This window comes from Oryx dammah, unplaced genomic scaffold (genome assembly GCF_014754425.2).
Source record: "Oryx dammah isolate SB20612 unplaced genomic scaffold, SCBI_Odam_1.1 HiC_scaffold_21, whole genome shotgun sequence".
In the NCBI taxonomy this organism is placed as follows: domain Eukaryota; kingdom Metazoa; phylum Chordata; class Mammalia; order Artiodactyla; family Bovidae; genus Oryx; species Oryx dammah.
The window spans coordinates 52,186,563-52,202,734 of record NW_024070205.1 but is presented as its reverse complement, the minus strand read 5'-3'; the positions used below and the strand labels follow the sequence as shown (position 1 = coordinate 52,202,734).

At 36.8% G+C, this 16,172-nt stretch overlaps 1 protein-coding gene across 1 annotated transcript in view; it reads left to right on the top strand.

The window, feature by feature from the left end:
* Positions 1 to 16,172, top strand: part of DNAH14 (dynein axonemal heavy chain 14) — a 361,705-nt gene that overhangs the window by 175,946 nt on the left and 169,587 nt on the right. The window contains exons 36-39 of the mRNA XM_040262849.1: positions 5,105 to 5,308; positions 10,753 to 10,846; positions 12,147 to 12,355; positions 13,439 to 13,691. Coding sequence (XP_040118783.1) covers positions 5,105 to 5,308; positions 10,753 to 10,846; positions 12,147 to 12,355; positions 13,439 to 13,691 — 760 coding nt within the window. The remainder of the gene's footprint in view (positions 1 to 5,104; positions 5,309 to 10,752; positions 10,847 to 12,146; positions 12,356 to 13,438; positions 13,692 to 16,172) is intronic.

Genomic DNA, 16,172 nt, shown 5'->3' with positions numbered 1-16,172 from the left:
GTTGGAAGAAGGCATTTGCTGTGACCAGTGCGTTCTCTTGACAAAACTCTATTAGTCTTTGCCTTGCTTCATCTGATTATTCAGATTATTTCATATAAAAGGAATCATGCAATATGAGACCTCTTATTCTGGGTGCTTTCACATATGATTTTGAGGTTCATCCCGGATGTAGCATGTATCAGTACTTCATCCTACTTTATGGCTGAGTAATATTCCATTATTTGGAATATTTGTTTGTCCATTCATTACAGTTTGTTTATCTGTTCATCCCTTGATGGATATTTGGGTGAGTTCAGTTTGCCAGTGCTTTATATATATATACTGGTCTATAGTTTTCTTTTCTTGTGGTATCTTTGCCTGGGTTTGGAATCAAGGTACGTAGCTGGCCTCATAGAATGTGTTAGAACCTCTTCCCTCCTTTTTATTTTTTGCTTTGATGTTAATACTTCTTTAAATGTTTTGTCAGCTCATCTAACATTTAGGTTTGGACTTTCCTTTTTAAGAGGTTTTTGATTACTGATGGACTTCCCTGGTGGTTCAGACGGTAAAGCATCTGCCCACAATGTGGGAGACCCGGGTTCGATCCCTGGGTCAGGAAGATCCTCTGGAGAAGGAAATGGCAGCCCACTCTAGTACTCTTGCCTGGAAAATCCCATGGACGGAGGAGCCTGCTAGACTACAGTCCATGGGGTCGTGAAGAGTCGGACACGACTGAGCGACTTCCCTTGATTACTGATTCAGTCTCCTTACTGGTTATAGATGTGTTGAGATTTTCTATTTCTTCTTGAGTCAGGTTTTGGTCATTGTGTGTGTTTCTAAGAATTTGCCTGTTTCATCTAGATTATATAATCTGTTGGCACACAACTGTTCATGATGTTTTCTTATAATCCTTTAAATCTGCAAGGCAGTAGTAATGTCCATGCTTTTATTCCTGTTATTTGTTTTCTATTATAACAAATAACAGTCTAGTTAAAAGTTTGTCTATTGCGTTGATCTTTTCAAGCAACCAGCTTTTGGTCATATTGGTTCTTTCTATTGTTTTTCTATTCTCTATTTATCTATTCTCTGATCATTTCCTTCTTCTTGCTGGTCTTGAATTTACCGTGCTCTTCTTTTCCTAGTTCCTTACAGTTTAAATTAGACTGTTGATTTGAGGTCTTTTTTCTCTTTTAATGTGGGTGTTTATAGCTGTACTTTTTCTTCTTTGCATTAATTTCACTGTATTCCATAAGTGTTGGTATGTTGTGTTTTCATTTTCATTTATCTCAATTCCCTATTTCTTCTTTGACTCATTGGTTGCTCAGAAGTATATTTTTAAATTTCTATGTATTGGAAAATTTTCCAACTTTTGTTATTGATTTCTGTTTTTATTCATTTGCAGTTGGAGAAGAATATTTAGAATATTGATTTTAATATTCTAAAATGTATTGAGAGTTGTTTTATGACCTCAAACAAGGTAATTTTAATAGTCCTGTCTTAAAATTTGCTGATTCTTTTTCCTGGCTGCTCAAATTAACTGATTACCTCTGCTGAAATTTTTTATTTCAGCTGTTATATTTTCAGCTCTGTAATTTCTATTTGGTTCCTTTTTATAATTTCTGTTTACTTATATTCCCTACTTTTCTCATATCACTTTACTCATTTCCTTTAGTTTGAGCTATGATTTTCTTCATCTCTTCGGGCATATTTACTACAGTTAAAATCTTTTTTTTATTATGTTCAATATCTGAGCTTCGTCAGGGATGTTTTCTGTTTAGTTTATTACTTTGGATGGACTGGTTTTCATGTTTCTTTGTATTCCTTGTGAATTTGTTTATTGTTGAAAACTGAGCGTTCGTAAAAAGAGCCACATTTCTCAGGCTTTACAGACTTGCTGTCTGCTGGGATAGTTCTTCACTGATCTAAGCCTAAGGATCAGCCCGAGATGAAAGTATAAGTCTTTTCACTTATTTTCTCCCTGTGGCTGCATCTCTACTGGGTCTGCATCTGACTTTCACAATTCCCTTGTATATGCAGCTGCTTTTGAATGTTTTAATCTCAAACATTCTTACCTTAGCTTCTCCTTAGAGCCTTAGATGGTCTGTTGTATGTCTTGATCTGAAATTTCTTATTTTAGGCTTCTGTGGGTCTGTAGCCTTCTTGCAGCTTTCGCAAGAAATGCCTGCCACTCTTCCTGCTTGAAATGCATAATCGTGACACAGACATCTGTTATTCCAGTAGCCACCAGGTTGTGTATGTGTGTGTTCAGTCACTAAGTCATGTCTGCCTTTTTGCAACCGCATGAACTGCAGCACGCCAGGCTTCTCTGTCCTTCACTGTATCCTGGAGTTTGCTCAGATTCATGTCCATTGATTCAGTGCTGTTATGTAACTATCTCATCGTCTGCCTTCTCCTTTTCCTTTTGCCTTCGATCTTTCCCAGCATCAGGGGAATTAGAATGTTGTAAATAAAGTCTGAGTACCAATTATGACCTGAAGCTTAAAACTATATCTTACTCTTCCTGATTTCTATATCCAACTCTGACTCCAGACAAAACACATCCTAGCTCAAATATTGATTGTGTTCCTGGATGAGGCATAATGGGAAAGGTTTTTTTTAATTGAAATATAATTGATTTACTCAATTTATAATTGAGTTCTGTTAGTTACAGGTTAGTTACAGGTGTACAGCAGTGATTCAGTTATATACATGTGTGTGTGTATATATTTTTTTACATTCATGTGTATATATATATATATATATTCTTTTTTTACATTCTCTTCCACTATAGGTTATTACAAGATACTTATTTCCCTGTGCTATAGAGTAAGTCCTTGTTGATTATTTTATATACAGTGAAAGTGTTAGTCACTTAGTCATGTCCAACTCTTTGCCACCCCATGGACTATAGCCCACCAGGCTCCTCTGTTCATGGGATTTTCCAGGCAAGAATACTGGAGTGGGTTGCCATCCCCTTCTCCAGAGAATCTTCCTGACCCAGGGATTGAACCCAGGTCTCCTGCACCACAGGCAGATTCTTTATTGCCTGAGCCACCAGGAAGCCCTTTATATATATCAGTGTGTATATTTTAATCCCAAAGTCCTTATCCCTGCCCCCCCTTCCTAGTTGGGAACCATAAGTTTGTTTTCTACATCTGTGAGTCTATTTCTGTTTTGTAAATAAGTTCATTTGTATCATGTTTTAAGATTCTATATATAAACAATATCATATGATATCATCTGTCTTTCTCTGACTTCCTTAACTTAATATGACAATCTCTAGGTCCATCTCTATTGCTGTAAATGATATTTTGTTGAGGTCCTTCAATGGACTGGAACCTGGTGGTCTGGAGTCGACCAATAAGAGCGTAAAGGAGAGAGAAAGAGGCTGATATTCCTTGGTTTATGCAGAAAGCCAATAAAGCCCCTAGCACAGGGCTTGCTCTGTTCATGGAGGCCTCAGGTGCCCTCTCGATGGGATGAAGGCGCAGAGCGCCTTCTCGAGAGGGTCTTAGAAGCCCGGGCAGGAAATTGAACTCAGAGAGCCTCTGCACTCCAGGGGATCAGCCTGAAAGAGAAAGAGAGAGAAAGCAAGACACGGGGACCAAAGCTCTGATGGAGCAGAGGTGTTTTATTCAACATTGTGTAGGTATTTATACTGTCTTACAAGATAGCTATTTTTAGCAGAGATAAAATCAAAACTTACAAGGAAACATGAGGTCATCCATATGAAAGAGAGAGGAATAGAAAGAAAAAATAATCACTTTTACTATATGGTTCATAAAAAGGAAGATGGTACTTATCACCATATAGAAAAACTAATGAAGGAAATGCCTGGATTCCTCAGAACCCAGGAGAGGCTTGCCTCTCCTATTAATTCCTGAATATTCATGAATTAATAAGGAACAGAGAATTCCTGAAAGATCCAAAACAGCACACAGTAAGCCTCCCTGTTAAATGCTTCCTAACATTATTTCATTCTTTTTATGGCCGAGTGTATTTATATAATATATAGTCAGTATATATATACTGACTATATATTTCATTGTGTATATATATATATATATGAAATAGAAATTATTCATTTTCTATTGCTGCTATAACTAATAACCACAATGACATGAATTAAAACTACACTCATTTATTATCTTCCGGTTCTGGGAGTCAGAAGTCCAGTATGGGTCTCACTGGGCTATGATCCAGATGTCAGCAGGTTGAGTTCCTTTCTGGAGGCTCTAGGGAGGAACTCTTTCCCTTGTGCATTCAGGTGTTGGCATAAATAAGTAGGTCCCATTTCCTTGCTGTTTGTCAGCGGGAAGCTGCCCTTACCTTCTAGAGGCCTCTCTCAGATCTTTGCCCACTGTCCATACCTCTAGATCCTTCTGTACTGCCCTGTTTCTGATTTGCTCCCTTGCTTTCCTCTTCCAATTTTAACTCATGCAATTAGATTGAATTAACTTGGATAATCAGGATAATTTTCCCATCTCCAGAAATGTCCCTTCATTACATCTACTAAGTCCATTTAGAAGCATGATGGGTTTTCTTTTTTCCCATTCTTTTCCTAGGGATTCATTTGTGTGTCTGTGAAAGTTGCTCAGTCGTGTCCAACTTTTTGCGGCTCCATGGACTGTAGTCTGCCAGGCTCCTCTGTCCATGGAATTCTCCAGGCCAGAATACTGGAGTGGGTAGCCAATCCCTTCTCTAGGGGATCGTCCCAACCCAGGGATCAAATCCAGGTCTCCCACATTGCAGGTGGATTCATTACCATCTGAGCTACCAGGGAAGCCCAAGAATACTGGAATGGGTAGCCTATCCCTTCTCTAGCAGAACTTCCCGACCAAGAAATCAAACCAGGGTCCCCTGCATTGCAGGTAGATTCTTCACCAGCTGAACTACTAGGGAAGCCTTATTTGTAGTATTTGTAATTTTAAGAAGTAATTATTTGGATATAATGGCTAATTTTAATAAGTCAATTTTTACTATTTTTTGCAAAGTGCTACCTTTATAAAGAATCCTTCTTTGAAGGGAAAGATCTCTCCTAAAACCTCTAGTAGGAATGATACAAAAAAATTGGACAATTGTTCTATAGTCAGTGTCTTTAAAAATCACACTGGATTTTTCTCAGATTTCAGGAAGAAGAGGAAAAATAGATATTTGTATTTTAAATCCAAAGTGTATCACTCTCAGTGAACTATATGGACATCTGGATCCTAATACTATGGAATGGGTTGATGGATTATTATCAGCAACAATTCGGAATTACGTATATTTAAACACTGCAAAATACTCAAACAAAGACAGCGAATCAAAAATCTCAGATTCCGCTAATGTAAGTTCAGTATGGAATGTTTATTTTGTTTCACTATGATAGATTATTTCATTGTTTATCTAATGTTTGATATCAGTTTCATTAGATACTTACTAGCGAGGCAACTTAGCAGCAGCAGCAGCATAAGTTTTAAAATTATTATGATCAGTTTAAAAAAGGGAAAAGTAATGAGCTATTAAAAAACAGAAAATATACCTTGTGGATTTTGGGGGGTTTTTTAATTAATTTTTATTGGAATATAGTTGCTTTACAATGTTGTGTTAGTTTCTGATATACAGCAATGTGAATCAGTTATACATATAAATATATTGCCTTGTTTTTAGATTTCTTCCCATTTAGCTCACTCAGAGCACTGAGTAGAGTTCCCAGAGCACTGAGAACATTAGGTTCTCATTAGTTATCTCTTTAAACACAGTAGTGTATATATGTCAATTCCAGTCTCCCAATTCATGCCACCCACCCATTCCCTCCTTGGTATTTATAAGTTTGTTCTCTACATCTGTAACTTTATTTTTGTTTTGTAGATAAGTTCATTTTGCACTGTTTTTTAGATTACACATTTAAGCAATATTATATATTTGTCTTTTTCTTTCTGACTTAACTTCACTCAGTATGACAATCTCTAGGTCCATCCATGTTGCTGATGATGGTATTTTTTATGGCTGAGTAATATTCCATTGCATATATGTACCATATCTTTCTTTATCCATTCCACTGGTGATGGGCATTTAGGTTGCTTCCATGTCCTGGCTATTAGAAATAGTGCTGCAATAAACATTGGGGTGCATGTATCTTTTTGAATTATGGTTTTCTCCAAGTATATGCCGGATTGCTGGGTCATATGGTAGTTTTATTTTTAGGTTTTTTTCGAACTTCATACTGGTCTCCATAGTAACTGAACCAATTTACATTCCCATTGTGTACGTGTACCATTGTGTTTTAAAATGATTAATAAATGATTAAATGAAGTTAAAGATACTTGCTTTTCAAGAAAAACACAGTGGATTAAGCGTAAGTAGAGGATAACCTCATGATCCCAGCACCACCAATATAACTTCCAAACTAATGAGATTCAAAAATACTTCAGTAAAAAGTATAAACTATTTAATCCAAAATTCATCAAAGAATAAATATGAATAGCAAAAAACCTGTAAGTTTATATTCTCATTAGTAATAAGTAGAGATTAGTAGTGAATTTCATTTACTATATACTATATTTACCCTATCTGTGTGTGTGTGTGTGTTAGTTGCTTAGTCGTGTCCAGCTCTTTGCAACCCCATAGACTGCAGCCCACCAGGCCCCTCCGTCCATGGGATTCTCCAGGCAAGAACACTGGAGTGGGTTGCCGTTTCCTTCTCCATATTTACCCTCTACTAAAGTGTTGACTCATTGGAAAAAACTCTGATGCTGGGAGGGATTGGGGGCAGGAGGAGAAGGGGACGACCGAGGATGAGATGGCTGGATGGCATCACGGACTCGATGGACATGAGTCTGAGTGAACTCTGGGAGATGGTGATGAACAGGGAGGCCTGGCGTGCTGCGATTCATGGGGTCGCAAAGAGTCGGACATGACTGAGTGACTGAACTGAACTGAAAGTGTAATAACAAAAAAGATAATACTTGAAACCAAACAAATTAAGAAAGATTTTTAGAAATAGAGAACTAATATTCCATAATTATAAAGTTGTGAAGTAGAGATTCATACATGTCTGGTGGTAGTTTGGAAATACATATTGATATTTTTAACTTGTCATTTTGTTTGATTTAGAAATCTGTTCCTAGTAATTTGTCCTAAGGAAATAAAATTTTGTTGTGTTATTGCTGTTTTCACATTGATATGAGAGTGGTATGTTTAAAAGAATTAAAAATGTATTTGTCATCTGTGCTATACTTATTTCTGACAATCAATGAAAATAAATTTACAATATATTCTTTTGTACATTTTAACTTTTCAGTAATACCTTTCCCTATTCTAATATTATTGTTGTATCACTGGTTGCTTAATAACAAACATATAATAAGCCTTTTAAAATTTTCATCTATGTAATAATATAATTTATTTTGGTGTGTTTGTTTAACTTAATTTTTTCCCAAATGCAAAATTGTTCTGACACTATTGAATAATTCATCTCCTTCCCACTGTTGTTGTTAGAAAAGATGCTAAATATTATTTAAATCTTCTTAAATTTATTGTTATTTGTTTTGTGGCCTAAATGTAATCTATCTTGGATAAAGTTTCATGTGCATTTGAAAAGAATGTGAATTCTGCTGTTTGGGGATGAAATAGTCTCTATATATCTATTAAGTCCATTGGTCTAATGTATCGCTTAAGGCCAATATTTTCCTACTAGGCTTCCTTGATGGCTCAGCTGGTAGCGAATGCACCTGCAAAGCAGGAGGGAGAAGGCAGTGGTACCCCGCTCCAGTACTCTTGCCTGGAAAATCCCATGGACGGAGGAGCCTGGTAGGCTGCGGTCCATGGGGTCGCTAAGAGTTGGACACGACTGAGCGACTTCGCTTTCACTTTTCACTTTCACGCATTGGAGAAGGAAATGGCAACCCACTCCAGTGTTCTTGCCTGGAGAATCCCAGGGACAGGGGAGCCTGGTGGGCTGATGTCTGTGGGACTGCACAGAGTCGGACACGACAGAAGTGACTTAGCAGCAGCAGCAGCAAAGCAGGAGACACTGATTCTATCCCTAGGTTGGGAAAATCCCATGGAGCAGGAAAATGGCAACTCACTCCAGTGTTCTTGACTGAAAATTCCCACAGATAGAGGAGCCTGCGGGCTACTGTCCAAAGGGTCGCAAAGAGTCAGACGTAACTAAGCAACTAGACACACACAAAAACATATTTTCCTCTTGATTTTCTGTCTGAATGATCTGTCCATTGATGTAGGTGGAGTGTCAAACTATGGCATCGCTGCCAAGCTCTCTTTCCGTTTGTTATCATTTGCTCTGTGTTGGTGCTCCTATGCTAGGTGCATATATATTTAAATTACTGTATCTTCTTGTTGGTTTGATTATCTGTCTTTTAATTAATGAACTTTAAGAATTTAAAAAAATATATTCAGGATATAAGTCCCTTCTCAAATTCCTTGCATGTGTGCTAAGTTGCTTCAGTCATGTCCAACTCTTTGCCCCGCTATGCATTGTAGGCCGCCCGGCTTCTCTATCCACGAGAGCCTCCAGGCAAGAATACTGGCGTGAGTTGCCTGTCCTCCTCCAGGTAATCTTCCCGACTCAGGGACCAAACCCAGGCCTTCTGCATCGCAGGCAAATTCTTTACCGCTGAGACACCAGGAAAGCCCCATCAAATTCCTTATACAATTAACACATTATTTTTTCCCATTCTGTGAGTCTTTTTAGTTTCTTGATAGTGTCATTTGAAACACAAAAGTTTTTAACTGTGATAAATCCAATCTATTTTTTCTTTTATCACTTGTCCTTTTGGTATCATAACTTAAGAAAACTTTGCATAATTCAAAGTCAAAAGACTTTCTCTTATTTTATTCTAAGATTTTTATAATATTTTTATAGTTAGATCTTTGGTCTGTTTTGAGTTAATTTTTGTGTATGGTATGAAGAAGTGAAAAGAAAAGATTGTACTCAAGTCCGGAAAAAATTTTTAAAATAGTAAGGCACTCACACAGAAATGGAACTAATAGAGAAATGGAAATAAATGGAAGCATATTCAACATAGATAGGAATTTAGTATGCAGCTAAAGTAATAATTCTAATCAGCAGGAAAAGCATTTTTTATTTAATCCCCTGTCTATATAATTTTCCATTTTACTGTGTGAAAATAGAAAGACTTTTACCCCCACACACACAGAAATAAAACTCTGGATGAATTAATTAATATAAATTAATTAATATAAAGTAAAATAATTAAAATATAATAAAATTGAGGGACATATTTTCAGAGTTAGGAAATAATTAATATTGGAACCCAAAAATTATAAATCAAAATATAAAAGCATTTGACTTCAAATATAAATGAGAAAATGTTTTTTCAGTGATTGCAAAAAGCAACATTAAAACAAACCACAGTCTGGAAGAAAATATTTACAGTATATATTATAAGCAATGAGTTACTATTCCTAATATAAAAAAAGAACTTCAAAGATGAATAAGAAATGATTAGGCAACTAAATAAGGAAAGGAGGAAAGGCTATGAGTATAAAATTGATAGAAAAATAAAAATTAACAATAGACATATGTAAAGATGTTTAGCCTAAGCATTAGACAAAAAAGAATAAAAAGTATGACAATGATAGACAGATTTTTTCTCATCAAATTTTCAATACTTAAGAATATTGAAAGCCAAAACGTTCAGAGTTAACAAAAATGTGAAGAAACAAACATTCTTTTGTCTCATTGATGCAGTATTATTGCCACAAACTTTCAGAAAGAATTTTAGTTGTTGTTGTTGGTCGCTAAGTCGTGTCTGACTGAAATTTAGTAGAATTTATTAAAGGTTAAAATATGTAATGTTGGACCCACAATTTCACATTTAAAAATGTCTCTCTAGAGGGGGGAAAATGGCATAGAGCATAATGTCTTATCTACAGGGAAAATAATTGCAGACTTTTGTAATAGGAAAAATAATTGGAAATAGCCTTGGACTTACTTTTCTTCTTCCCAGTGAGACTTGGGAATTAGAAGCACCTGACTATTATTTGTTGCATTGCTAAGACCTGATTGAAACACGGTGCTCACACCAATGTTTGGTCTCTCTCTTCAGAACCCTTACTGTACCCCTAGCACAGCTCTAGAGTTTGGTCTTCTGTTCCTCTACACTTGGTGGTAAAGGAGGCCAGTGCCAGTCAACTGATGGTATAATACTCATCCTCACTGGGGAGATAAATAGGACAGTCCCCACACGTGCCACACCCCCAGATGATGAAGATCAGAATTCCTCGGAGATTGACGTGATAACAACCTGTATTTGAGTCACCTGGGGAGTATATTAAAAATGGAAATCTTGGGCTCCATCCCTAACCTATTCAATCTGAATCTCCAAAGTTGAGTTGTTAGAATTTAATAACCCTGCAGGTAATTCTTATGTCCCTTAAAATATAAAAACTCCATCGTGAAGGAAGGTCTAAGAAAAATATACACCAAAATGTCAACTGTCTTTTTTTTTTAATAGGTGGTGGCAGTTCAGAGAACTTTTTCTTTATTCTCTGAGCTTTGCTGTATTACTTGAATATTATAAAAATATGTACTATCTTTATGAAAACAACTAAAAGAATTTTCTGAAAGAAAATGACCAGTAGTCATAACTCAATTCTGTTATACTGTGCTGGTTACATGTTGGCCTTTCAGCTGCAAAACCTCTTATGTTTTTATTACTCAAAAAAGTATATTGATATATAGACCATTTGAGTACAAAAGTATGATCAAATAAAAGTTTAAACATTATTGATTACATATTTTAGGTTTTCAAGCTTGATTTCTCTGATGCAGCAGATTCTGATTATCATATTTTTGAGAAGGAGATGGAGAAAGATATTAAAATTCCAGAAAGTCAAAGTAAGTATTATTAATAAATTCAGTAAAGATTATTGATTAACATAGAAGAAAATTGAACCAACATGAGCTCTATTTACATCTTTAAAAACATTTTTAATGAGTGATATTTTGTCCTCGTACCATTTATTTTTTCCTCATGTGTTTATTTGAAACTTGTATATATTAGTGTACATATATAATTATATATAAAAATACTAGCACTTACATAGCCCATTCATTTTACAAATGACCATTAATATCTCACAAGAACCAAATAGATACTAAAGGTAGGAATAAATATCAGGTTAGAAGTACCAGTGGCAACCTACAATAGTATTTTCAGACAATCTAAACATTCCTGGGCCAAATCATACAACCCAAGCATATTCATCTAGAATGAACTATATTCCCATTATCTGCCAGTTTACTATGTGCCAGGGGAACAGAGAGTGTGAAAAGATCCCTGCTCCAAAAGAGCCAACAGTCTACTGCAGAAGCCCCAGGCATGGCTTTCTCTACTCCATGTTGAACGTCATATCAACATATCCACCAGTAGTATATTTATGTTCCTGACTTTGAAAGAGATTTCTGCTATTGTTTCTACATTTTTAGGATTCCTGAATCTTGTGTATCAGTTTTGGTATTCAATGTGGGGAGAGTACAACGATTGAGCGTAATATTTCTTTCATCGGGGAATCCAAGGCAGTTAGTTCAGCCCAAGGCAGGCTGTCTGGATCCCAGCTCTACTCTCCTGTTCTTCTGGAATGTTTTTGTATTTCAGGTGTTTAACTATTTTTTTAATTTCTATAATGATCCGTGTATCCTGACCAATTGATTTTCTAATATTGTGGAGCAATGTGCTGGGTGTAGAGTGTGCAAAGTGAAGAAAATGAGTTCCCCAAGTGAATTATTCTTAACATCTGTCTACTTGATTCTTTCTTTAAAGGACATCCTATTTCCCTTTATTTCCCAGAGGAAGCATATCCAAAAAATATTCCTGGGTTGAAAGGGGAAACAAACAATATTATTATGGAAAAACTAGATTCATGGATCTTTCTCTAACTCAAATTTTAAGGGTTAATTATACAATTCAGCAAACTAAGAATACCAAAGCAATGTTTAAAGTATTGCTAAGTATGTGTTATGAATATTCACAATATATATGAGACTCATTTAAGCACATTCATTCTAGGGTTTTCTAGGACATCATTCTTCATCTTAATTAGAAAGTACTTTCTAATTAAAAGAGAAAATTAGCAAGATTGTAAGGAGAGTAGAGTGAGGTTTTTCTCAATTACATTACAAATATTTTTCTTTCCAGACTTTGATTGGCAGTGGATTGTCTTAGATGGGCCAGTGGATAGCTTCTGGGTAGAAAATCTAAATTCTATGCTAGATGACACTAGGACATTGTGCTTAGCAAACAGCGAGAGAATAACTTTGACTAGTAAAATCAGAGTGATCTTTGAAGTGGACAGTCTAGCTCAAGCTAGTCCTGCTATTGTCAGCCGATGTGCAATGGTCTATATGGTAAGTTTCTGATACAAATTTCTTAACAAAGAACATTTCTTATTTAGTCATTATCTGCAGCATTTTATGTTTATTTTGTTTCCTCTGGATTCAGCAGGGCTATCGTAGTTACAAAATTTTATGTCTCCTGGTGGGCTGCTGTCTGTGGGGTCGCACAGAGTCGAACACGACTGAAGCGACTTAGCAGCAGCAACAGCAAAGCCTCCTAACCCAGAAGTAAATACGAATGTTAATTACTACTGTTACTATGCTTAATCGGTTACTATGCTTAATCGGTCCACTCAGTAATTGGAATGTCAGTGTCAGTATTTTCCACAACCATGCATAAGTAGCTCTTTCAATAGGTTAACTTAATTGATAGGAATTATTTTTCCATCGAGGAACGTTTGCCCTGAAGGCTTTTCATGCCCATTCCATGACTCTTGCATGCATTCTCAGTCGCTTCCATCATGTCTGACTCTGTGCAACCCTATGGACTGTAGCCCACCAGGCTCCTCTGGCCATGGGATTCTCCAGGTAAGAATACTGGAGTGGTTGCCATGCCCTCCTCCAGATCTTCCCGGCCCAGGGATTGAACCCAAGTCTCCTGTCTCTCCTGCATTGACAAGTGGTTTCTTTACCCACTGAGCCACTTGGGAAGCCCCTCCATGACTCTCAGGACTTATGAAATGCATTACCAGTGCAGTGGTAAGGAATAGAAGACACAGCAAAGAATGAATGTTCCCTACACATGAAATTAATTATTAGCCATGATTAGCCCTGTGTTCTAATCTCCTTAGCTCAGTGTAACCACTGAACTAAACTGCTGATTTTCTGGGTAAGCAGTTCCTCTTACCACATGTGCATAGCCTCAACACAGCTCCCTACACATAATCCTCTAGTTGCTTGTTGTTATGTAGGATTGTGGTTAAAATCAGGAAGATAATTCTGTAAGGTGTTTTTGATCACTTGCCCTTTAATGAATGCTGATTCTAAACCATTATTTGGCAGGGGCAGTAGTGAAATAAAGAGATAGGAAGAAAGTAGGTGGACACTGTAATTTTATTTATTTACATTAAATTACCTTATGCTTTCTATTATTAGAATCCTGTTGATCTGGGATGGGAGCCTTATGTTAAGTCATGGCTTCTGAAAAATTCTAAAATTATGAATAAAGCAGAAGTGGATTGTCTTGAATTCATGATTAAAAATAGCGTCCCAGATGGACTACAGTTTATAAAGAAACATCAGAAATTTCAGCCGTTTCCTGTACAAGACATAACAATTGTTACAACTCTCTGCAGAATTCTTGATGCATTCTTCGAATTCATGAGTAAAATTGGAATCTTTGAACTACGTGAGTTTTTGCCCCTAAGTCATATCAGTGATATTTTATGCTAGTCAGTGTCAGTTATTTATCACCTTCTATTTGATGATAAAAGAAAGAAAGGAAAGCCAGAAGTTTTCAGTCCATTTGAACCAAGAGCAGACTTGCACATGGAACAAATTAAAACTCATTTATAAAAGAGTATATCAATAAATTGATATCTATAAGTGCTGAAGGGTAACAAGAAAAAATAGAATAAGGAATCCTTGTAGGTCTCTATCAGAGGATAATAGTTTTTATTATGTTTTAAAGAGTCTCAGAGATAAAAATAGTTGGGGGCAGGGGAACGGTCCAAAATCCTAGGTGTAAGCTGTAATCATACAAAAACATATACATGGAAAGTAGTTAAAATATATGTAAGAAGAAATCAAAAAGTTCAGAAAACTGTATAGCATTATGGCTAAAGGCATGGTCTCTGGAGTCAGAATGTCTACATTCAAACACTGGTTCTATCTGGTTCCTGTGAAAGTCGCTCAGTCATGTCTGACTCTTTGCGATCCCATCGACTATACAGTCCATGGAATTCTTCAGGCCAGAATACTGGAGTGGGTAGCCTTTTCCTTCTCCTGGGGACTTTCCCCACCCAGGGATTGAACCAGGTCTCCCACATTGCAGGCAGATTTTTAACGAGCTGAGCCATCAGAAAAGCCATATTTGGTTCCTGGTGAGATGGCAAATTAGCACAAAACGCCAACCCAGTTAGGATCTGTTGAATTAAAGAAATTGTGAGAAATCCCTGGGGTGACAAGATGGCTAAGGTTCCGGAGAGGGAAAACAGAAATCCTGAACAGAAGAGAACGGAATACTACCATGAGTGGGAGACAAAGTGAAGGAGAATATTTAGGTTTTCTCTTCCCCCTTCTCCTCATGGTTCTGAATGGGCTATTGTTCTTTCCCTTTGCCAGTTAGCAAACCACAGCATAACTAGAAGCAGCAGTAGGCAAAGAAGCAGAGATGATTCTCAAAGAGTTATTAAGATGGTTAGTATATATAGATGGTTAGTATATAAGATGGTTAGTATATAGTATCTCTAGGGGCAAAATATATGGGCAACAAACTAGGTCCATTAGTTTGTGTTATAAGAACTCAAGGATGAATGACCAGAAGCCTGAGGGTAGCTGCCTCAGTAAAAAGTCATGATCCCTTGCTTATTTCCAAACCTGACATAGCTTTCAGGAACAGAACTCACTGAATAGAGGAAGCTGGGACCCTCTGCACATCAGGGAAAGTAGTTACAAAATAGTTACTAGTCCTTCTCGAAAGGGAAGTGCAACCATTTTCTTGAGAAACTTAGACTAGGGAGAAAGCGAAAAAAAACGTTTTGGAGGTTGGCCAAAAAGTTTGTTTTGTTTTATCTGCACTTAATTATCTTTTAACTTAATTTAAAATTTTTTTGTTAGATTGTACTGTGACAGCTGTCATAAGAGCATGCATTTTAAAAAAACTTATCAAAATTAGTGAATTTTGGTGTGTAGCCATTTTATACTCTGGTTTCTCTTCAGATCATATAAATCTTTAAGCCTTTTTGTATGTGTAACCATTTTGATATTGAAGATGGAAGAAAAAAGAAACATTTTTGGCACATTTGTTGTTGTTCAGTTGCTCAGTCATGTCTGACTCTTTGCGACCTCGTGTACTATAGCATGCCAGGCTTCCCTGTCATTTACTATCTCCTGGAGTTTGCTCAAACTCATGTCCATTGAGTCAGTGATGTCATCCAACCATCTCATCCTTTGTCACCCCTTCTCCTGCCCTCAATCTTTCCTAGCATGAGGGTCTTTTCCATGAGTCAGCTCTTTATATCAGGTGGCCCAAGTATTGGAACTTCAACATCAGCATCAGCCTTCCAATGAATATTCAGGGTTAATTTTCTTTAGGATTAATTGGTTTAACCTCCTTGCTGTCCAAGGAACTCTCAAGAGTCTTCTCCAGCACCACAGTTCAAAAGCATCAATTCTTTGGCTCCTAGCCTTGTTTATGGTCCAACTTACACAAATGTACATGACTACTGGAAAAACCATAGCTCTGACTATACAGGTGTTTGTCAGCAGAGTGATGTCTCTGCTTTTTAATACCCTGTCTAGGTTTGTCATAGCTTTTCTTCCAAGGAGCAAGTGTCTTTCAATTTCAGCTGCAATCACCATCCACAGTGATTTTGGAGCCCAGGAAAATAAAATCTGTCACTGTTTCCACTTTTTCCCCTTCTATTTGCCTTAAAATGATGAGGCCAGATGCCATGATTTTAGTTTTTAGAATGTTGAGTTTTAGGCCAACTTTTTCACTCTCCTCTTTCACCTTCATCAATAGGCTTTTTAGTTCCTCTTCACTTTCTGCCATTAGGGTTGTGTCACCTGCATATCTGAGATTGGCATTTCTCCCGGCAATCTTGATTCTAGCTTGAGATTCATCCAGCCTGGCATTTCTCATGATGTACTCTGCAGACTGGTTCCA